Source organism: Leucoraja erinacea, chromosome 22 (genome assembly GCF_028641065.1).
Source record: "Leucoraja erinacea ecotype New England chromosome 22, Leri_hhj_1, whole genome shotgun sequence".
NCBI lineage: Eukaryota > Metazoa > Chordata > Chondrichthyes > Rajiformes > Rajidae > Leucoraja > Leucoraja erinaceus.
In genome coordinates, this window is record NC_073398.1 from 16,525,901 (window position 1) to 16,550,782 (window position 24,882).

Here is a 24,882-nt window from a genome sequence, read left to right on the forward strand (position 1 = left end):
AGAAATATAAATGACCTAGACGTAAATGTGGATGGGTTGGTGAGTAAGTTTACTGACAACACCATAATTGGAAGTGTTGGAGACAGTGCCATATAGATCAGCTGCAGAAATGGGCAGAGAAAATGACAGATGGAATTTAACTCAAGCAGGTGTGAGGTTTAGCACTTTGGGAGGTTGAGTGTAAGGGGAAAGTATACAGTTAATGGCAAAGACCCTTAAGAGCAATAATGTACCCAGGCATCATGGAAATTAAGTTCATAGCCGATTGAAGATGGTGACATATGTAGAGTGATAGAGAAGGTGTATAGTATGTTTCCCTTCATTGACAGGTGCATTGAATGCAAGAGACAGGAAAACATAATGCTGCTCTATAAGACTTGGGTTAGGCCGTATTTATAATATTGCGTGCACTTCCTGCTCTGTACTGTTCTATGTTATCAACCACTCCCATGGACTGCTCGTTCCATATACGCATCATGCTCTGTGTGCAAAGTTGACCCTCAGATCCCTTTTAAATCTTTCCCCATCACTTTAAACCTAGGCTCTTGTGTTTTAGACTCTCCTATCTAGGCGACAAGACTGTGGCCATTCATCTCATTTAAGCCCCTCATGATTTTATAAACCCCTAAAAGGTTACCCCTCAATGACCTATAGCATGGCGGCCATACTGTGCACAGTACTCCAAAAATGTAGCCTTACCAACGTCATGTACATGTCATGTCATTTTTTGTTAGAAAAGAAAATGTCTTGCTGAGATTTTCAAGGTTTTGAGAGTCACAACTGGCACAATTGTATTTATTTTCCTAAAGAGCCTTAAAGTTCCATAAATCTGCAGAGCTGGTTAGTGGGATTAACCCAAAGTCTAATTGTAGTTGGCACAGACATGGTGGGCCAAACAGCTTTTCTGTACAATAGATTTTAATGATTCCATGTACTGGTTAGCACAATCAGAGTAGTGAAAATACAAGGCACAAGATTTATTTTTTTTCACCAGGATGTATTAAAGCACTTCATTTCTACTAATTACACCTAAAATGTGTAAAACAAGAAAGCAGATTTTCCAGAAATGTAATTAAAGCAAGAGGGAAAAGGAAGCAAATCAATTTACACTGTTTGGTTAATTCAACTACTTTAATTAATGCATTTTGTCCACTCACAAATTCCTAACTAACAAATTAATTTTGATCATTTTCACAAGAGATTACATTCACAAAGTTATTTGGTCTAGATCTTAAGCAGGTCAACAAGAAATCACCTGCTGACAGAAAGCTTCCCTGAATAGGAAATATATTAAATATCAACAAACCAGAAAATGTATTGATGGGGAAGGAATAAAAATGAATTCACATCCTTCAAGGACATGGCAAATCATATTCATTCTGTCTATTTACATTAGTTATGCACATTTAAAAAAAAGTATACACATAACTAAATAATCACAACACATATTAATAGCTCGGCAAATATTTTGAAATGAATAATCTAAGAGCATTTCAAGAAACAAAGATCAACAGCATCAGTAGGTTTTTCTGTGCAGTGTTCATCAGTTTTGAAAAGTTTTACAGGAGGAATGTAAAATACAAAAGACGGGGTGAGTGCTGCTTTCTGTTCATTAGTGCATTAACATGACTGACTACAAACTATTCACATAGTGAACACATACTAAGCTAAGCAAAATCTAGCTTAATCATGTACAATAAATATATATTTAAATTTGTTATGTACAAACTCAAATATTCAACAATGTTATTTATATAGTTTCCTCTATTAACATTTATTAAAATAAAGAACTGTTCTCAAAATATAGCTTCTTTTATCATTGCGTAGAAATTACAAATCAGATTGCATTGATAAGTTGCAAGGTGCAGGAAAAGAAACTGGAACAAAACCTAGATTTTTATCTTAAAATTAAGAATGTAATTACAAAGGCAATTTGAAATCTATGCTTAAAAATAAGTGGAATCTATCACCCATCTGAAGTAGCTTGCACATACTTCAATTTAAAATGAGGCCGATACTTAAAAACGAGTCTCTCCGAAACTCTGTTCCACAGTTTAAGTGGACTTTGTAAAAAAACATTCTGCCAATTTCTAAAGGACAGCTTCTTGCAACACACCAATGAGCTTAATACTTTAAATCTCAAATACCATGAATAAATAAACATTAAATTTGAAATTTAATCCACAAAGCAGATCCAGAAACAATAACATTAATTTTGTTTGTTGCTTTTTATACTTACACTGTGTGTAATAAATAAATACTCATAACTGTAATCATTTTGGAAATAAACTGAGATCACAAGTTATAAAAGTAAATTTCACAACTTAGACATATGATTTCAATCTTCAAAAGGAATGGTTTCTGGAATCCTGAGATCTTGGAATCTGCTTAATCAACTGAATTGTCAATGCCGTTTTCTGAAGAAAGCATTTCTATTCCTCTTGCAAAAAGTCTTAACAACTGGCAATGAACTCTAGAAAGAAAATAAAATAAGTAAGATTGTGTTTATTTATCTTTCAACAAAAGTAATGGGCGAATAGGAAAATGACAAAAAGGAAAAAAGACAGTGAGAAAGATCATTGACTGCAAAACATTGCACTGAAGCATGTTTTTGTTTTAAGTGTCATGGATATCAAATTAGTTCCAATACGGTATTTGATGCAAACACCAACTCATTCATTACACATGAGTGTCATACTGTCAGCAGGCAATGTTCAAAGTTGACAGAGGAGGCAGATTGCAGTTTCAGTGTGCAAAACAGATCTATGTCAGCATAAACACTGTCAAACTCAGTTAAATAAATGTTCAGCAACAGGAAGGGGTCGTCAACTATCTGTGTCGTTGTTGTGGCTTGATTTCTACTATCTGTTATCTGTTACTATATTGGTGATTTCCAGGCTTGTTTCAAGCTGCAGGTATCTGTAGATAAGATGTGACAGGTACTGAAAGATACTGTACTGACCTCATGGCTTTTGCCCTATTAAGATATCCCCACGGATGGGCATTTCAGTGTGTGGCTGCCCTTCAGGCACAGCATGATTTTGGAGAGTGAGAAATTAAAGAGATGGGAAAGAGAGGGGGACAGGGGGAGAATGGCACTTCCGGCCAGCCTGATCACAGAGCACCATTCCTACCTGTAGATCAACAAAGAACAAGGTATGTTTCCTACATTTCCTGCAGCAAGCATGTCCTCACTGAAATGTACAACTGCTCCAGACACAACTACAATTTCAAAGAGGGTGGGGTGATAGTCAATGGCTGTCACATTCCAAGAAACTATTAATACATTGGTTTCCAGGGGGGAGCTGGAAAAACCAGTATATCTTCATTGTGCTGGACTGCACATGGTTGCTGTTCTTTATTTCAAGATAAATGAACACATTTAATTTCTTCTTATGAGTGAGCAGATGCAGCAAACACTCCGTTTTGCAAGGACCATGGCCTTATTATAGTACAAGGTGTTATTGAATACATAGGCACAAAAAAGCTAGTTAACTCAACGGGTCGGACAGCATCTCTGAAGAAAGATCTCAACTCAAAGTGTCACCTATTCCTTTTCTCCGGAGACACTGTCTGATCCGCTGAGTTACTCCATCTTTTTGTGTCTATCTTCCATTTAAACCAGCATCAATAACTGGGTCAATAACTTCAAATTCCTGGGCATGCATATTTCTGATGATCTTTCCTGAACCCAGCACACCGATGCAATGATAAAGAACATCAGCGACTACTTCCTGAGAAGATTATGGAGATTCGGCATGTCAAAGATGATTCTCCTAAACATCTATAGGTAGAGAGCATTATGACTGGTTGCATTGTGGCCTGGTTCAGCAACTTGAACATCCAGGAACGAAAAAGGCTACAAAAAGTTGTGACCACTGCCCAGTCCATCACCAGCTTTGACGTCCTCACCATCGAAGGGATCCATCGTAGTCACTGCCTCAAAAAGGCAGCCAAAATCATCAAAGACCCACACCATCCTGGCCACATTTCACCATTGCCATTAGAAAGAAGGTACAGGAGCCTGAAATCTGTAACGTCCAGGTTCAGGAACAGCTTCTTCCCTACAGCCATCAGGCTATTAAACACAACAACGAATAAGCTCTGAGCTCTGAACTGCAAAGACCATTATTATTGCACTATATTTGTTATTTATTAAACTTTTTCTTTTTTTCTCTTCCCCCGTTATGTACTATGTTTACATATTCACATATTCTGTTGTGCTGCAGCAAGTAAGAATTTCATCCGGGATATGACAATAAAACACTCTCGACTCTCTTGATCTACAGTTTTTTCCTGTACATCCTTAGATGTTCTAGACAATAGGATTCCCCAACACATCTTGCACAGTAGTTCAGCATTATTAATGATCCCTCATTTTATCGCAATATATTTGAGCCACAAAATAAATTGCCTAAAATTAGGGAACAATAGGTAGTTTTATGACTCGGGAAACCAATGTGTGGGTGTTTGTATATATGCACCAAGGGGCTGGCCTCACAAAATAGGACAGAGTATATTTTGCTGAAACAGTCCACTTATTGCAATACATTGAAGGATTGAATAAATTGTGTGTCAGGACTTGTAGGGGTCTGTAGCATGCTAAACAATCTTGCGATCATGTGGATCTTGGACAGTAGGGATTTAAATTTCATCCTAAAATTACCAGAAGAAGGTTAATTTTAACAATTAAAATAATGTTATTTACAGTAATTTTAACTTTTTTTTAAAAATACCACTGAATATCAGAACTACTAAATCAGAAGTGTTGATCTTGTTAGGATTTCTGGGGATGAACCTCAACAATGTGCCACCTTTGGACAACCTGGTGCTGCCCAACTGCTGGGTGCAGAAGGTCTGCTAGAAAGTGCAGGAAATGAAGCAACGAGCCAGATCTGGCAGAACTAGGTCCATATTTCAATGCATGCCGTATTACATAAAAAAGTAAACTAATTGTCCATGTGCATTTCCTTGGAGCCCTGTCTCCAAGTGTTGAACAGCTCCCATACAATGATGCCTAGGTGGCTGGAGTTGCCAAACTGAGCCCATGTGCCTTCTCCAATTCTGTGTCTTCTTTCCCTTGAGAGGGATGCTTGATCTCGAGTATTGCTTAAAGGGCCTGTCCCACGAGCATGTGACTCCATGCGGCAAGCGCGACCTATAGGGCCTGTCCCATGAGCATGCGACTGCATGCAGCAAGCACGACCAAACCAGAAGCAGGGGCCGTGCGGAGGTCGAGTGTGTGACATGAAGTTCGAGTGAAGTACGCGGGAAGTTCGCGCGTGACGTATGGCGTCGAGGCGGCTGCGGGCCGGCAGGCCGTTGCCGCGCGGAATTTTTGAACACGATCATTTTTTCGGAGCCCCGCGCGATGTCGGGACCAACTCAGCACAACTCCATACGGATCCGGCGATCGAAGTGGGACCGGCCCCACGAGGCGGTACGGCTCAAGCGACCACGTTAGGTCGCGCTTGCCGCATGGAGTCACATGCTCGTGGGACAGGCCCTTAATGATGCAAGTGGCTAAATATTGCACAAATGTGTGCAAGCTGGCAGATGCAATACTAGAGCCTACAGCTAAATTAAATATGTGACAATATCATGGGACACATGTATATTAGATATGAATAATGATTTATAGTAATTGTTGTTGGTAGGGATTGCTGTGCATTGTTTGAGACCAATGTGGCCTTGGGGAAGGATTTGGATTTAAAGATCAATTCAATGACGTTCAGCATAGGGCAAGGTAAATAAATTGAGTGCATGTCTTTTAATTTCACAAACTGGCTTTGAATTCCAATATTACTTGCCATTGCAGTGTTCATCTGGGGGTATCCTTATCCCTTACAGTTAACACCCATTTTTCCTACGTTGCATCATTTGCAACAATGAGGAAGGATATTAGAATGTCAGAGTGACTCTTACCAATTACTACAGATGCAGCTTGAAAAGCATCCTATTAGGATGACATGGGCATGAACATTGAATTCTCCCAATTTTTGTTAGCCCTTGCTCTCTCCTTCCCTTCCTCAGCCCTCGGGCTCCTCCTCCTCCTCCTTTTTCCTTTCTTCTCCCTGCCACCCCCCATCAGTCTGAAGAAGGGTTTCGGCCCGAAACGTTGCCTATTTCCTTCGCTCCATAGATGCTGCTGCACCCGCTGAGTTTCTCCAGCATTTTTGTGTACCTTCGATTTTCCAGCATCTGCAGTTCCTTCTTAAATACTGATTTTAGATGATCAGCCATGGTCATATTGAATGGCGGTGCTGGCTCGAAGGGCTGAACGGCCTACTCCTGCACCTATTTTTTTTTACAAAGACATAGCTCTTTCCAATCGACGTCATATGGTATGCAAATTGCATTCACTCCTTATGCTTAGATGTGAAACCTCATCGCAAAAAGTCATGTACTCATTTCAGTTTATTTCCAGCTCACACTGATAATTTAGGCACAAAAATAAAATAATAATTTTAAACACCAAAAGTTTAAATCGCCTCTTCCGACATTTATGAAGACCAGAAATATTCACCACATTGATTTAAGTCAGAGCATGACACATTAGTGTAGAGTGCCAAATAGATTAATTTCTAATGAAGACAACCACCCATTGTTTGGTTGACTTGGACAATGTAATAGGTAAAAAAAAACCAGCATACCTCACTTCAATGGCCGCATGCTCAATTATCTCTCCATCGCAATTCCAACTGCTGGCGAGCTGCACAGAGCTACAGGTGGGATGGTCTCTACAGAATTGTCCAAAAAGATTTTTGCTAACTTCCTGGATATCACCATCCTCCTCATCAGAATATTTTGGTACAAATTTGAATCTCTTCACTCGGTAAACCTCCACAAATGCAAGGTCAAACTGAAAGTACCAAAAATAACTTCTGTTCAGCATATTAAGACTTTGTAATTGCGACCCATTTCTCATTATATAGCACAAATAAATATTGAGGCAAAATGGTGGTTAAAAACATTCATTAAGTGGTGTTTCAGCATTTCCTTATGATTAGATCCTTTATTAGATTAGATTAGATTAGATCCTTTATTTGTCGTTGCCTGCAGCCATACATATAATAATAAACAACAAAACACACAATAAATTATATGAGATTGCTTGGTATATATGAGAATACCATATATGAGAATACCAAGTGAAAGGCTTATATAGAGAGTGGATGTGGAGAGGATGGTTCCACTAGTGAGAGCCTCTAGGACTAGAGGTCATAGCCTCAGAATTAAAGGACGTTCCTTTAGGAAGGAGATGAGGAGGAATTTCAGTAGTCAGAGAGTGGTGAGTGAAACTGTGGAATTCTTTGCCACAGAAGGCTGTGGAGGTCAAGTCAATGGATATTTTTAAGAGATACATTTTTAAGAGATAAATAAATTCTTGATTAGTACGGGTGTCAGGGGTTATAGGGAGAAGGCAGGGGAATAGGGTTAAGAGCGCGAGATCAGCCCTGATTAAATGGCAGAGTAGACTTGATGGGCCGAATGGCCTAATTCTGCTCCAATCACTTATGACCTTAATACCATGCAGTTAAATGTTGTAGAATTGATAACCTGATCCAATTGTCTCATTGGTAAACTGTAGATCAAGAATTTCATACAAGAGAATTGAAATCCTGCAAGTGTAGTCTTTCAGCAAGTGCAAAAAAGTGCTTTGAGTAAAAGGTAATTTTGCAAACCCCTAGACCCTTCCTTTGTCTTGATTAAACTAACTGGTGATTCAGGTTTCAATTTTTTAAATGTCTTTGTATTTTAGTGTTCATTTGTCATGATTTATTCTCAGCTGTTAATTCTGTCAGAAGAGCATTAACATATTTCTAATACTCCCACATGAAAGCATTTTTTTTTCACGCAGAGTACAGCATAAAATGTACAATGTTAACTGCATCTTATTGTTGAATTATGGAGTTATTTCAATTTCATACTGTTTTGCACATAATATTAAAAGGAAAATTCAATAGATCTGTACCTGATCATTGCCATTTGTGTGCCTGATGAGATGCCTCAAGAAACTGAATCTTGAACATTTGCGGACTAAAATAAGGTCCATCGTCCCATCAGCTAGGTGTGCAGCGGGTGAGAGGCCATTTGATGATTTTGGACATGCACAACTCATATTTGCTAGGTTTATAGCCAGGAATTTTCCTTTAATCACTTTCCACTGTTTTTGCTCCTCTAAAAGAAAAGAAACCAGAATTTGCATAAATTACAAAGATGCAGATTACAATCTGATCAGGATGCTTATATTTTGCAGATAGTAATCAAGTGACTAGGATAAGGAAAACTTCTCGTCTGAAAACAATAATGTGTCTGGAATGCTCAGAAATTTTTTTTTTAATTGTTTGATAAAATAATAGCATTGGGCAAAATTCTCTATGACCTACAATGCCCTCCATAATGTTTGGGACAAAGACCTATCATTTATTTATTTGCCTCTGTACTCCACAATTTGAGATTTGTAATAGGAAAAAAAAAATCACATGTAGTTAAAGTGCACATTGGCAGATTTTAATAAAGGCCATTTTTATACAAATTGTAATTTTTTGTTTAGTGCTATGTGCAGGTTCAGCCATTAGAATGGAAATATACCATCAATGTATTTTATTATACAGGTTGAATACCAATTTATCGGCGCAATCTGTTCCAGAGCCTTTCTGGATTATCTGATTTTCTGAACCAGAGGTCATGTGATTAATGAAACGACAATACAGGCTTCTAAACTCTGAGTAAGTGCTGTGGCTGGTACACAAAGTCTGTTCTGGGAGTTTATGTAATGCAAGGGTCAGCTTTTACAAGCAGTTTAACATATATTCTTAGGGTGAGATGAGGTAAGGTAGGTGCTAATGGAGCACATTTAGATCCTCTGCAGAATCTCCACAAGAGTAGAGTTGAATGTTACATGTAAACTGTAATATGTAAACTGAATGTGAATGAAATAACCTGCCAACTTATCCCTGGCTCCCACCGTCTCCCTGGACGTTTAGCGCTCTGGTTTCCGACCCCACTCCTGACTAGCAAGGTGCACTCACCACACGGCTGTTGTTGCGGCTCACATTGTAGACCATGGGGAACAGCACTGCCAGCGGTGGCCTTGTCCGCTCCAAGCTCGACCGCTATGGCCTGCTTCACCTGTCATCCAGTTGGCCTCTTCCAACCCCACCCCACCACCACCGCCTTCTCCTTCTCCCCCGCAGTCGCCGACACACTGCACCTTGGAAGTGACAGCAGGTGAGAGGGGAGGGAGCCCCCACGGTGACTGAGCGCTTCTTGTCATTGGCAGCGGCCTGAAGAAAGCATGCCCTGTCGGGGTCTACAACATGAGCCACAACAACCTGAGGTGTGTGAATCGGTGAAGAAGGGCTCGCTGGTGCAGTCCAGTGGAATCTGCACAAGTTTTAAAGTGAAACGACACAAAATGCTGGAGTAACTCCGCTGACTGAATCAGTCTGAGGAAGGGTCCCGATCCATGTTCTCCAGAGACCCTGAGCTGCTGAGTTACTCCAGCACTTTGTATCCTTTTGTCTATTAACCACTATCTGTAGTTTTTTGTTTCAAATACATCCGATGATAGTATCCTACTCGATTATAATGGACAATCAGCAGTAACAGAAACCACTCCCTCCGCTATGGTCCATTATAACAAGGGTTTACTGTAAATGGACCATAGTGGAGGGATTGGTGTCCATTATTGCTGATGACTGCACTCAAAAACATTTTAAATCTTACCACTTTTAAGAATCTTGTATTCCCTTGCTTTTTGTGATTGCTCTCCACTGTTCTGGCAGATAGCACATCTGAAATAAGAGCATCAATATTAAGATCAGAGTTTTTTTTACATACTTGGCATGGGAGAACACATTGGAGCAAAAAACTGTTGAAAGAACTAAGTGGGAGGGGCAGTATCTGTGGAGGTAAATGGATAGCCAGTCTGAAGAAGGGACCCAACTCAAAGAATGGTTTATCTTTCAAACCCGGAGTTTTCCAACCTCGCACTGGCCATTTCTATCTCCTACTTAAAACTCATAACAGGACTGCCCTGGCGGGTACAATGTTTCCGTCCACTCTCGATGCAATGAACTCATCGCTTCTTACTTGGATTCTATCTTATCCTCATTTGGACAGTCTGCTCCCACCTATACCCAGGGTGCCCTCCCATTCTCCACCACTTCAAGAATTTACCTTATTTTTACACCCTCCCACCATTTTTCCCATGCATGTCTAGTCCCTTTCATTTCCCATCAGGAAGGCCTGAAAATCTTATTTCCTGGATCTTGTTTTCCTGGTGCAAAGAGCCAACCAGTTCCCATCAATTAACATTCACCTCCACCTGGCATCATGTGTCCTTGCCCTCAGCAACCTTCCTTTTGATCCTTCTTACTTTCATCTAACCAACTTTCACCCTGCCTTCAAATTCATTTGAACCATCTCAGACATCTTCTTTCTTAATCTCCTCGGCTCTATTTGTGGGGACAGATTATCCAGAGACAGTCTGTAGAATGTCCGATCCAAAACTCTTCACAGATGCTGCCTGGCCCACAGATTTCCTCTAGCAGTTTGTTTTTACTCAAGATTCCAGCACCTGCACTCTCTTGTGCCTGTATCTAGGAGCAAGCTGGGACTGTAGTTTGCATCTCACTATGTATTTCTATCAGTGTACACTGACATTACAGTGCAAATCTGGCAGTAACTTCTAGATTCCAACATGGTAATCAGAAAATGAATGTCCAAATGGCTTGGTTTCTCACTATGTTTTACTAGATTGGTATCCCAATGTGCGATTTCGCATTCAAATGTTTATGGGTATATGTTATTTACACCTGGAACACAGCAAAATTACTTTCCACGTAAGTTCATCTTTAACAATATTATGCCTTGGTTATTGCCAAATAACCCCTCCAGCACCAAACAGTTATCATTGTTCCGGTTCCAACTATTGGCTTTGATTTGAATTTTAATATTTTATTTGTCACATTTATTTCTCAATCCTATTTCAATTTTTTATTTCATTTTCTTTTACGAACTTGTTTGGAAATATTCCAATTTACCAGGTTTAGATTTTGAATTATTGATTTTAAATTTCCTAGCTTAATAACTGTGTATAAAGAAATACACAGTTATTCTCACATTCAGTTCAGCTGCAGCGTCGTGACCTGAAACGTTGACTATATCACTACCTCCACTGATGCTGTCCGACCCATTGAGTTCCTTCCAGCACCTTGTTGTATGCTCCTTTTATAGATCCCATATCGCATGTAGAGGGCATCTACTGCTTTGACCTTCCAATAATTAAGTCACATATCAAATGTAAATATAATAACTGGCTAGTTTTGTTTGTTTGCATTTGATTGGGTCATTTTATACCATCACTGACTTTAGAAAAGCACGTGTTGTGGAGATGCAGATTTTACCTTTTTGTAGTTTGATAAAGTGATTATTTCAGAAAAGCCAATATTATGTTGTATTTTTAAGAATTAATAAATCAATTGTTTTTAATCCATTTTTATTATTTTCTCAACCAAAAACCTGACAGATTTGTTAGTTAACTGAAAGCAATTCATGAATGGAATTGCAGTAAATAAAATAAAAATAAAAATGGGCAATATTCATGAACAGATCAGAAACAGATTAACAGAAAATGCAATACAAAACTGCTTACCCAGCTGTACATGGTCTCTGATCTCTTGGATTACTTAATGTATCAGTTGCTGGTAAATAGGAAATTGTTCCTTCATAGCACTGGTGAGTTAGAAAGGCCTTAAAACCTATGTAGCAAAATAAGTTAAACAGTTTTAGCGTAGATTTTAGGTCGATAGACTAGACTAAGTGGAAATATTCCATCCACTCATCCATAGCCCCCAACACGCAGGCGCGGCTGACGGGTTCCGGTTGCAATGCTCCTGATCCCCCCTCCTCCCCTCAGCTCCCCCCCCCCCATTCCGCCCCTTGCCATTTCCCCCCTCCCTCTAGGCACTCAATTCATCCCCCCCCTCAACACCCCCCCCCCCCCCCAATCCACTCTTAGCAGCTCTCCGGCGGCGCAGCCATTCCCGCCCATTGGGTTCCCATTGTGACGTGGAACACGCAGGCATTACTGCGTAGGCACTGCAAGTGGAAAAGGGATTTATTAAAGCTTAAAATGCGAATAACTCTTAAAATATAACAACAATTTAAACGTTAAAGATGAGATTTATTCAATCCATTCTTTCATGTTGCGTCTCTTGTGTTCTGCAGCTGGGGAAAGGGGGACGGCTTCAGGCGGGGTCGGTTGGGGGCGTCCTGCAGAGAGGGGGGACGGCTTCAGGTGGGGTCTGTTTGGGGCCAGTGGAGAGAGGGGCGAGTGCTGCCGTGGACTACCGCTGCCGTGGACTACTGCTGCCGTGGTAAACACTGCCGCTCCCCACTGGCTTCAGGTAAGGAACGGTGGGGAGCATCCTGCAGCTGACGAAAGTGACGGCTTCAGGTGGGGGCTGGTGGGGAGAAGCGTCCTGCAGCCAGGGGAGGGGGACAGCTTCAGACAGGGGCTGTCGGGGGCCGATGGAGAGCGTCCTGCAGCCGGGGGGGGGGGGGGGGGGGGGGGGGGGGGGGGGGGGGGGAAACGGCTTCAGGCGTGGGCTGGAGGGGGCCGATGGGGGGTGAGCGTCCTGCAGCCGGGGGACTGTGATGGTTTCAGGCGGGGAGCGTCCTGCAGTCTGGGGAGGGGGGTGGCTTCAGATGGGGTTCGGTTGGGAGCATTCTGCAGCTGAGGACGGGGATGGCTTCAGGCAGGGGCTGGTGAAGGGGGGGGGGGGGGGGGGGGGGGGGGGGGGGGGGGGGGGGGGGGGGGGAGAGGGGGGAGAAGCCTCCTGGAGTGGCCTACCGCTCTGGCGGGGTGGGTGTGTGGCGGGGCTGTGTGGGGTGGGAGGGTTATGGGGGGTGGATTTGTTGGTGGAGCGGCGGTGTGGGGGGGGGGGGGGGTGTGGTGTGGGGTGTGTGGGCAGGAGGCATGTGGGGTGGAGGGGGGGAGGAGAGGGGGGTGTGGGAGGGGGGAGGGGAAGGGGGGTGTGTGTGGGTGGGGGGTGGGGGATGTATGGGCGGGGGGGGGGGGGTACGACCTCACTCAGCGGCTCTTGGCCCCAGCGGCACTCCCCGACTCCCGGCCACACTCACTCCCCGGCTCCCGGCCACACTCACTCCCCGGCTCCCGGCCACACTCACTCCCCGGCTCCCGGCCACACTCACTCCCCGGCTCCCGGCCACACTCACTCACTCACCGGCTGCACTCACAAACGGCTGCCGGTCGCACTCACTCACCAGCTGCTGGCTCGTCATGATAGCCGACGCAGCTCACTCTCCACACTCTGCTCCTTCAGCTTTATTCTCCTCGCAGCCGGTGATTGACAGCGGGTGCCAGAAGGGGAGATTTTTATGACATTTAAACCTTCAAAACGTTTGTAATATTCCACCGACCTGAACCAAACTTGCAGCGCAGGAGAATGGCGAGAAAGGTGGCGAAAATTCGGAGAGCTATTGCATACCGTTTTTGCATAAATTTAAAAACAACGCAAACCAAAAGAGGACAAGATGAGAGTTTTAGTTAAGTATAGAAGATTTTGAATGATGTCGATATAAATGCAGATAATAAATTCCACTTTGCTCCCTTGGCACTAGGTTTTTGGATCAACAGTAACCTATATTTGTTTAATGCCCTAAACACAGCAGAATTATTCAAGTTCGTTGAAGTGAATGATATGGAAAAATGATCAAAATAAGAATTGGAGAATCACGTAGGTAGATTTAATATCAAAAGTAGGAGACATAAACAAATTGAATTTTTTTTTAAAGCGCAGTGTAGAGCTAACGCCCCATAATAACTGAACGTATAGCCAAAATAGCTGAAAGACAGTTAAGAGAATCAGTAATGTGCAAAAGGCAAGAGATGGAGACTGTAGAGTTAAGGGATTAAACAGGTTACAGAAATAAAGAATAAACAAGACCATGGAGCACCGTGTAAAGAAGAGTAATAATTTTGAAAATAATAATTTGACACACTAGAACTAATGGCCCATGGTCCCTAGAGGAGCAAATGGCTTAAGAAGAAGACACTAGAACTAATGCGTCAGCAAGAGTAGATGACCAGGATTCCTGGAGAGCATTTGTGTAGAAGCCTTCGATGGACTAGTGATTATTGAATGTGAAAGATAAGTTACCACCCTGGAGGACTTACTGATAGTTAAATCCAGAGATTACAAAAAAAGGGTGCTTCAGCAGCAAGTGTACTGAGGCAAAAGCTGAGTAAAGTGATATGATCCAACCCGGACATTAACAAACGATAAAAATATTTAGCAGTCAGAGTGTATGTGACTGGAGGCAGAAAACTAGACAAAAACTACCTTCAGTCAATTAATGAAATTGATGCTTGAACTCATTTTGATTCTTATTCATATACTTATTCAATGTTACAATTTTAAAAAACGACCACTTAGCAAGAATAATACTTATATACCAAAATGTAAATGATACATCAAGATTACCTGAGAAATCATATCTTGATGGACCCATCCAACGGTTCTTTTCACTATCCAATAGTGTGTCGCCATAAAATCCATATCCTAATAAAGATACTGAATATTTCAAAAACATATTTTGATGGTGAACTGAACTGACATCAATGGGTTGTGAATCACCTACAGAAAAAAAACAAAATGCACCAATCATCGCAAATGTTAAAAATGCTCTCAACTTAAGGTAGAACAGATTTATTGTTAAATTTTGATGTATTTATTAGTAATATGTATAATAAACCAGAAAATTGGTACCAAAAATTTAATTATTTTATAATCGATTAGAAAAATTAAAACAAAGGCTAAAGCAGGGATAAAACTAGAGATCTTCACCACAGAGCAAGAATCACAAAATCAACTTAAAGGACATGTGATGAAGAGACTTCACTGCAAACAGGCCAAAATTGAAATCTAAATTTTCCAGTTCATAGGATATTCAAAAAGTATGGTATACCTGGAAACATACCATTGTTGAAAAGATAATTGTGGTTATAAAAGACGAGGGAATTTCAGTATAGTGATAAGGCCATGGCTTGAAGTAAGGAGCAGTGAAAGAAGATACAAGAGACAAGGAATAGTGTGACAGGGTTGCTTAGAGACAGGAAATTTCAAGTAGACCCCACCCCGCCTAGTGGTGAGGCTTCACTGCTCCAGCAGATCGGGTTTGATCCTGATCTCGATTGCTGTCTGTGGAGCCTTAGAATCAATCATACAGCATGAACACTGGCCTTTCAGTGCAGCATGCCCCATTTCATTCCACTTTTATGCTGATGACAGTCAGCTTTATGTGCCTCTGGGAAAGGGGGCTGTACACTCTGTCGGCCTCTTGCTTGAATGTCTCAGTGACATAAAGGCCTGGATGTCACTGACATTTTTTAAATTTAATGATGACAAGACAGAGGTAATGATCTTTGGTGGCACCTCTGGGCCCCCCCCTGTTGATCTAGGCTCTTTGTCTGCATATCTCAAACCTAACATCACGAACCTGGGGATTAAAGTGGACCCTGAGCTTAGATTTGACTGTCAGGTGAGGGCTGTTGTTAAATCTGGTTTTTTCCATCTGAGGCAGCTGGCAAAAATAAAGCCGATTTTGTCAAGGCAGCACTTTTAATCCATGCCTTTGTTACCCCCGGCTGGATATACTGCAATGCACTGTATCTGGGGGTTAGTCGGTCCTCCATCGCCCGTCTCCAGATGGTACAGAATGCAGCTGTTCGTCTCTTGACTGGCACACGAAAGCATGATCATGTTTCACACCTTTTGGCCTCTCTCACTGGCTGCCTGTTCAGTATAGGATTCGTTTTAAAATTCTTTATTTACTTTTAAATCCCTAAGTGGTCTTGCCCCATCCTACCTATCTGAGCTTCTTCACCCTTATTCGCCCTCCCGCTCTCTCAGGTCAGATGATCAGCTGCTCCTGATTGAGCCAAAGACTAAGCGGAAGCTCAGAGGAGACCGTGCCTTTGCTATGTCGGCTCCGAGATTGTGGAATGAATTGCCTCTGCACGTTAAACAGGCCCCTTCTCTAGCTGTTTTAAAGACACTCCTGACAACTGCATCTATTCTCCATGCTCCTTACTCAAGACCAGTGAGGTGTGAATTGTTATTATACTTTATTTCGTTTTGCTGCGTTGTTCGTGCTCGTGTTTTATGCCTTTAATTTCATTGTTTGGATGTTTTGTACCCAGGTTATGCGGCTCATGTCCCCTTTATGTTCTGTTGTTCTGCCACCATTTTTATGATGTCTGCTTGTTTTCTTTTTTCTGTACAGCACTTTGGTCAGCTTTGGTTGTTTTTAAGGTGCTTAACAAATAAAGTTATTATTATTATTATTATTATCTACACTAGTCCCACCTGCCTGTGTTTGGTCCATATCCCTCTAAACCTCTCCTGTCCGTGTACTTGTCTGAATGATTCTTAATATTTAGACAGGAATTTTTAAAGTGCAGCTGTGACCTCAAGTTTCTGGTAGCTGTTCTACTTTCTTTCCAGAGATGTGATAGCAACTTAATGGGCCCCATTGTAAACTACTCCTTAGTGTTCAGAAACAGAAACACATTTAAAAAGGCAAGCTGATAGGCAATGGTACCATTCCCCCGCTACTTATTGTACTGTAGCGGGGATACAGTTAAATAAGTAATGAGGAAAAGGGGCCAATGTGATTGCTCTGTTGGGAGCTGGTTTGGACCCAATTGGTTAAAGCGTCTCCATCAGTGTCCTGATAAGAATGAAATACAGCTTAATATGATGGCAGAACTTCAAAGTTTAACAACTGCTTGTATATTTTGACCTCCAGGTTTGAAGAAACAAATTACTAGATATCCCATTTCCACAAAAAGATAGATATGCTGGACAACTGTTATTGATTTTAATTACTGGTGGAGTGCTATCTGGGGCAATTACCATTGGTTTGACTACTCACAAAATTATGCCATTCCATTTTTAAAAATTAGTGTAGTATTAAATGCATTTAAAATAATCTAGACAATTTACACAGCATTCACTGACCAATGCAGCTCCTAAATGCAAGATTTTCAACGATTATTAGGCCAATGAAACTTTAAAAAATGTTAAACTATATTATTCTTAAATATTAATGCATAGATATATTGTTCCATCCAATTAATATATTTTAATTAATTAATAATTGCGGCAATATTTGATTTATGTGTTTATTGTCACCCTTAATAATATTTTAGAGAAGAGAGGAGAGATGCCCTCAAACTCGAGAGTAGAAACAATTAAAACAAATACACTCATGGCCCAAAGTAAGCCCTGGAAGTAAATGTCATATTCAGGGAAATGAATCATTAACAATGCTTTTCAAAAGCTGTTCCATGTTTTCTGTCTATTTGCATTTTCAGATTAAATCAAATAAATTAGACACCAACCCACAATGATGTGTAAGGCAGAAGTCACTGGATCATTCGCTCCAACTGTTGCATAGCATATGCAGTCTGTTGAACCTGAAACAGACAATATTATTGGCTTTTTTTAAATGTTACTGTCAAGATTATGTTAGCACGAACAGTGCTTAACTAAGGATTTCTGTCAGAGTGAGAAGATGCTATTCTCCAACTGATACCAGGAAGGTGAAGTCAGGAAAAAACCATGATAATAGTAGTACAATTGAGGTTAAAAGATATATAAATTTTTGAAATGTGATCAGCACAACTTCTTTGATCAGTATTGCTGACGGGTGGGTCAAATGGAACAAGAATCAGTGGAAGAACCCTTAGGTAGTAGTTGCCATTAGATCAAAATATTTTTATTAATAGTAGAGACCAGTAGTTTGAAGGGCGATGTAAAATTGAAGTGGATGACTTTTAAAGAAAAATATATGTTTCAAATAGTGACTTGGCATATTTCCACAAGGGCAATGGATAACAGAATCAAAGCCAGTGCTCCATGACAAAACAGGAAATTGAGAGGATAATGGATAAGTGGATGCATGATCAGGGGAATAATTCCCATGAGATCAAGGCTCAAGATTGTAAGCTTGGAGGAAAAATTTAAAGAAAAGCAGAACAAGCAGACAAAGAATATTAGAAGAAATTGAAACTTTATAGAAACAGAAATCTTCAATGGGCACGTAATTACAAGTGGGCGGTAAGGCCGATTAGAGAATTAGGAAAAGTGATCTATTCATAGGAGGAATTTTAAGTGTCTTTAAGGCAGAAGATACTGTCAAAAGATTAGTAGAAGGATGGTAAACGGAATAAAACATAGGTTGAAAATTGATATGCAAGAAGAACATCAACGGCCCGCTATGTTTTAATTATACAGGTTACGGAGTTGAGATGGTATTCATCTAAGCTGCCTGGAGTGGAAGGTGAATGAGTGTTTGCCATAATTATATAATCTTTTCTAGAATAGTTGCCAGGGGCATGGAAAATGGCAGCCATATTCAAACAAGTGTGAGAATACGCCTGCAAGGGTGTATAATCCCAATTCTGGGAAGGCTTTTAAAAACAATAATCAGAGAACTTAAAGTTTGAGCTAATAATAGACAGATAGACGAAGTCCATGACAAATCTATGTTCGACTAACCTGACTGAATTTTTGAAAGCATTATAGTTAAGGTTGATGAGAGAAATATAGTAACTGCTGTCTACATTCATTTTCAGAAGTGACTGATACACTTTGATAAATTCCCACTCAAAGGTTTATTAGCAAAATTGAGGCCTGTAGAATTAAAGGATTGGTAGCAGCATGAACAGTAAATTGGCTTAAAGGCAGAAAACAGGGTTGTGGCAAAAGATGTATAGAAAGTATTTACTGGAAAGATGGCCATACAGTACAACTGAAGGAAATGGGATGGTCCCATTGGAGCAAAGAAGGGCGAGGTAAAATTTGACAAAGACCCGGAGCAACAAACCCTGAGACTGCATGGGTTTTCTCCAAGTGCTACGGTTTCCTCTCACATTCCAAAAGATGCGCAGGTTTAAATTGTCCCCAGTGTGTAGGATAGAACTTGTGTATGGGCGACTGCTGGTTGGCGAGAACTAGGTGGGTCAAAGGGCCTTGTTTCCACACTGTATCTCTAAACTAATCAAAACATTACAATGCTCAAAATAGCATTTGGGCAAAATCCAAGAAAAACCCACAGCAGAAAACATTGAATTTAGTCCAGAATGGGAAGAATTATATAATACAAACATAGTCCCTTATTTTCTAGCTTATGATTTGAATGAAAACGTATGGAGGCAAAATTTTTGTGTATAAATTTATCAAAAATGTTTTAACAGTTACTTTGTGGAAATAAATCAACTAATTTGTTGATGTACATTACGTATTCTGCAATATACTTTAAAATAATATTTTGACCTTTTATGCTGCCTTTTTAATAAAATATATTTCTCACCTGCTGGGATAATTCCAATCCTTAAATCACATGGACCGAGTTCAGCATCGGGATGATTTTGATTAATGCATGCATTATTTTGTGTCCGACCTATCACACCGTGCATTACCTCACTGAACATCCCATCTCCACCAACAGAAACAATCCTGACAATAAGGTAAAATATCCATGAATACTTTCGTCAAACATTGATCAATATTTCAAGCATAATTTACAAAATATACCAAATTTAATTTTTCTCCAACGCTCATGAATTTGAAAAAAAACAATAATTACATTTCCACCATAAATACTTTGATGACTTGACTAAATCTCACCCAAGTGGCAACTTTAATCATAGAATAGTGGGCCGGTAACAACATTGTGAAAGTAGACATTATGAGAGGGACAAGATATTATTTTCTAAACATTTGAAAAACATAATTTACATCAGATCTGAGTAATGCACAATACAACAGCAAATAAAAATAAATATCTTCCCATTTTATTTTTTGTCATCCTTTTCCTTACTCAATTGGTCATTGAAGCTTATTAATTTAACTTATGGGCTCAACAGACGTTATAACCTAATTGAATATATGTTGTAACCCCCCCCCCCCTCCCCCCCCCTTTCACCCCCCCTCTTTCACCCCTCCCCCTACCCTACCCCTCCCCACTCTTCCCCTTCTCTCCCCCCTCCCCAACCAACCCCCTCCCCTCTCTACCCCCCTCCCCTATCCACCCCCTCCCCTCTCTACCCCCCCCTCTCCCCCCCCTCCCTTGTGTGTGTGTGGGGTGGTTAGTGTGCGTGTGAAGTCGCTCCCCCCCCCCCTCCGCAACCGCACGTTGGGGGAACAGACCCAACGGGTCTGCACTTGGTCTAGTAAATGTTAAAATTTGACCAGCCTAAGAATTTAGCCAGTCACAAAACAATATTTATTTTAGATTAAAATTAACACATTTAGTGGGCATGTATAATGAACAAATCAAAACAGCACCTACAAAAATAGTAATGTCAGCATATGCAGATGTCTACAATAAATCATTGCTTTTGAAAATTCTGGATTATTTAGCGGGAGGAAAACTGAAGTTTTTTGATTTTGCAACAGTTTAGAATAGTTCTTGTACATGAAATATAATTAAATTTGTATTTACCTTGATTAAAAAAAACTTAAAATCTTTAAATAATTGATTAAGTTGAATAAGGATAAATACTTACCCATCATATTTCTCCAAATCAGCTTCCAACAAATAATCCCTGGCATGATTAGCACGCTCAGTCACTGGATAAAAACAAAAGGCTGATGTGTCAAATTACAATAAATTGAACATTTTTGTTCCATTTTTTTCAATACAAGCTACTGACAAGTTGAAATGGAATGATACAGGTCCATAATTCAAAGACATTGCACCTAATGTTTAACCTGATCATGGAGAGAAGATAATTTGTGAAGGTGAGTTTGGCCTAGGGTCCTGGATAGAGAGATTGCAGCAAATAATCTGGGAAAATGTGTTTGGTATCCAACGATGACATCTATCTACCATTTTGTAAGCAAGGATCCACAATAACTGGAGTATTCTCTCTGATTCACCTTTAATAGAGTTCTGGGGCTTATCAAATTGCTGCTTGGGGCCTTCAAATTGATCTTGGCAGTTCAATATAAATGAGGATAGAGGTCCAATATCAGATGCATCTCTGATCAATCACCTGGAGTCTCACTAGCGCTCAAGATCTGTTGCCAGGAATGAGACAGCTAATGGAATCAGTGCTTAATGGGGTCACATGATTCATATTTGATGTTATATTTTTCAATTATACGGAACTGGGAAAATAGCCACATGTCTGAACTTTGGGCCAGTAAATTTAAACCATTTTTTTCTGGCAGGATTCATTAGTAATGCAACCTAAAACAAGGCAGAGCAACAAACCAGCAACTCTATCACTTGTTATGCAGAGGGAACAGTTTACTTTCTCTTTGTGTAGCATCTGCCCATATTTCAAAATTTGTTCCGAGTAACGAATTTATTGTGATAGGATATCTTCTGCAAACCATAAGCCTCATGTACACGTAGTTACTCATGTTTCTCATGCATTGGGATCTCTCGTGGTTACAGCTGACCTGTCTGTGCAAACAACACCCAGAGTCCTCACTTTCTCAACAATTGTTATGAAACACAACTTGATTCAGAGCAACAGGTGACAAGCCTTGTCAAAGCGTATGTTTTAAAGAGCAACTTTTGAGAATAGGAAGATGGGTAGCAAGCAACAGACGGAGGAAACTTTAGAATGTTGAAAGGTGGAATTAGAAGGTGACAGGCATTCTGAAAAGAGGGGTAAAAATCAGACGTGGAAGTGCAAGGCCATGGGCCACTAAGAGCAATTCACAGAAACCAATTAACCTACAATCCTGCACATCATTGGAATGTGGAAGGAAACCGGAGCACCCGGAGAAAATCCATGCGGTCACAGGGAGAACGCAGAAAACACCACCCAAGGTCAGAATCAAGTGAGGCGACAACTCTACTGTGGTGCCCCTGAGCCTCCCAAACCTTTCTGATCAGCCTACAATGAGTTCTTTATCATATGTCTTAGGTAGACAACATCCACCGCTTATCCTCAATCGATCACCTTCATCATCTCCCAAAAACACTCAATCAAGTTAGTAAGACATGACCTACCTCATACAAGGCTATGCTGACTGTCCCTCATGATCCCATTCTCTTCAGATCAGAATGAAGAGGTATTTTGTCATACTGGATAACATCTGATATTTCAGCCTGAAAGTAATCATTAACCTAGTTTGTCCACATGTTACTGCAAAGTAGTACTTCGTGCAACAGTAACTTACCAATCACTTCAGTGGTAATGCAAGCTAATTGAAAGAGAGGGGCCACCTTTTCATCATATATTTGTTTTCCAAGTCGTTTCCCTCCAAAAGGATTTATGAATACAATCAAGTTCTTTGGTCGCATAGCTATTAAAAAAAACCCATAACTTTGTGACTCTTTCAGTTAACTTTAAAAAGAATTAGAGCAAGCCAAAATATATCAAAAAATTAAAAACAGAAACATAGGTTATTGGGATTTCTTTGTTACAATCTTCAAGCTAGTGTCATTCTCTCACTCTTATCCAAATAGCTACAAAATATTCAACAACCAAAATAAATGTGGGTAAACTTCTGATTTTAAAACTTTTTTTTCATGACATTGTAGTTAACAGGTGACTCATGAATTGCAAGAAATCTAACACAATGCCACTAATGAAATCTGAAGTATTATATAAACTGTTTCTTATTCCAAGACTGCAAAGTAATCATCCAGCAATTTGTTGACTCAGTAAAAGACAGAAACATGTACAGGAAGTCACCCATTTAGAAAGAGGTGTTCTGGTAAACATCTTGGCGTAGAGTCAGTCAATAAAATGCTGATAAGATTGCGCAGAACTTCCTGATAGCAATTGAGTTTTTGACCAAGAGGGCATATTTTTTTAAACAAGCTTCTATCATTGGTTGGTAATATAATTGATTCTGAATAACTTAACGTCAGCAAAAACACAATGGAATAAGTAACATGAAGCTAACAAGTTATAATTTGGCTTTATTTGGACTTCATGGTACACCTAAGAGTACATTTGGGGGGGTGGGGTATTTGATAAATTTCCATATGCTTCAGAAGAGTTATATGAAGGAACATGAAGCTCTCAACCGACTCCACTTTATCAACTACCTCACTTTCAAAAGTCAATGACAACACTTTTGTTTTATTGACATTGAGGGCGAGGTTGTTGTCTCAACTCTGGCTACTAAGCTCTCGATCTCCTTCCTGTAGATGTTCCTTGTCAGCTCGCAATGATGATATCATCTGAAAACATGTACCAGTAAAGGCAGAATTTGGCTGCATATTAAGAGTGTAAAGAATATCGTAAGGGGCTGAGAATGCGAGGCAAAATTTTAGAGAATCATTAAAGAGGATGTCTTGCCACCTATTCTACTGAAGGGTCACCGCCAATTGGCCAGATTTATCTGAATGCAGTCGGTGGATATCAGCTTTGATGGTTGTGTAACAGTGGTCAAGGCCGTTTGGTTCTCTGCTGGGGTAGGCGATGCATCGGTGAAACGCTCCTGATGTTGGTCTGCTTGAAGGACAATCACTAAAAATATTACATGTGCTGATATTACATGTGTAATGACAATAGATCTAGTATTGAAATACATTGGCAGGAACCTCTGGATTCCTCTGGTGCAGAGTTAACTCAGTTGCTGTTATAATAACCTGCTCCTCTATAGGGTGCACTATTAAATTCCTGCTGGTGTGAAATCTTACTGAACATTGAATAGCGGAGCAGGCTCTTGGGACTGAATTGCCTCCAGCTACTTTTTGTTTCTTAAATTTGGTGGACCAATGTAACCAATGTTTTACTTGCTATTCACACTATGAAACTCAGTGTTAATTAGCTCTGTACTTCTGTGTATCTTAAAAATGACTCATGTGCCTCAAGTAAGCCCTCCACTGAACATCTGTGAGAAAACAAGTTGCAGGGGTACAGGGAAAGTATGGAGTGTAAATGGGACCATTGCGATTACTCCACCGGATCTGGCAAGCAGTCATGATCTGAATTGTATCATATGCATAATTGAAGTTGCAAGAAGATACTTCAGCTTCCACCTTGGTTTCATTTGAGTGCTCTTGTCTTTATTTAGATCAATTCAAAATAAATTTAAAAATCAGTTAGAAATGAGAACTTCATTTTCTGATTTGCAGGCTCCAAAATACTTCAAACAACAGAATTAAATTAATGCCAGAAAATGGCAAACCCACATCACAAAGCTGGCTACGTGTGCACTTTTAGATCACAATTAAGTGTTGTTAAGCACAAAATCCAAACAAGTGTGTTTACAGTGGAAATAGTGGTACTTCAGATTTAGGTAGCTTGAGTAAGCATATTAATTTTATTGTTATTCTACAGAAACATAACAGTACCTTGCAAATCCAACTGTTCCTCAAGAGCTTGTACCCATTGGTTACAGAGTTGTTGATCACTGCAGCAAAAGGTTACTTCCCTGCACCACCAGTGGTGCTCTTTTGATCTCTGCACATGATATACTAAAATATGATGAAAGAAAGGTTATGACCTCACCTGTGCACGATTCAACACGTTAAATATCATTTTGTACAATTACTTCTGTGGCTGGATAAATATTTCAAATGACTGAGTGAATTCAAAGCAGATTGGTGCATTTCAATATTTAAAGATAAACCTTGCAATGAAAGTAAAATAAAATAAATTCATACTTCTGCACAAAATAAATATGAAGCAATACAACTTGTGATGTAAATATTTATAATGCGGCAGATAATTTACTGAAGCTCTACCATCCTTGGCAGAAAACCTAAACTCCAGGAATTGTTGATCTGGCCCTGGTATCTCTGGACAAACCTGGTGCAAGTACCACAAAATCAATGAGAAGAGGCAGTTGTCCGGGGAGCGGCAAG

The 24,882-nt window shown here is 40.2% G+C and overlaps 1 protein-coding gene across 1 annotated transcript in view; it reads right to left on the reverse strand.

The window, feature by feature from the left end:
* Positions 1-962: 962 nt before the first annotated feature.
* Positions 963-24,882, reverse strand: part of cerk (ceramide kinase) — a 33,373-nt gene continuing 9,453 nt past the window's right edge. Inside the window, exons 3-13 of the mRNA XM_055653035.1 lie at positions 24,370-24,492; positions 22,239-22,364; positions 20,609-20,672; positions 19,411-19,556; positions 17,438-17,512; positions 14,517-14,669; positions 11,663-11,768; positions 9,733-9,800; positions 7,976-8,181; positions 6,654-6,862; positions 963-2,473 (exon numbers count right to left, since the gene is read on the reverse strand). Coding sequence (XP_055509010.1) covers positions 2,389-2,473; positions 6,654-6,862; positions 7,976-8,181; positions 9,733-9,800; positions 11,663-11,768; positions 14,517-14,669; positions 17,438-17,512; positions 19,411-19,556; positions 20,609-20,672; positions 22,239-22,364; positions 24,370-24,492 — 1,361 coding nt within the window. The 3' untranslated portion in view covers positions 963-2,388. The remainder of the gene's footprint in view (positions 2,474-6,653; positions 6,863-7,975; positions 8,182-9,732; positions 9,801-11,662; positions 11,769-14,516; positions 14,670-17,437; positions 17,513-19,410; positions 19,557-20,608; positions 20,673-22,238; positions 22,365-24,369; positions 24,493-24,882) is intronic.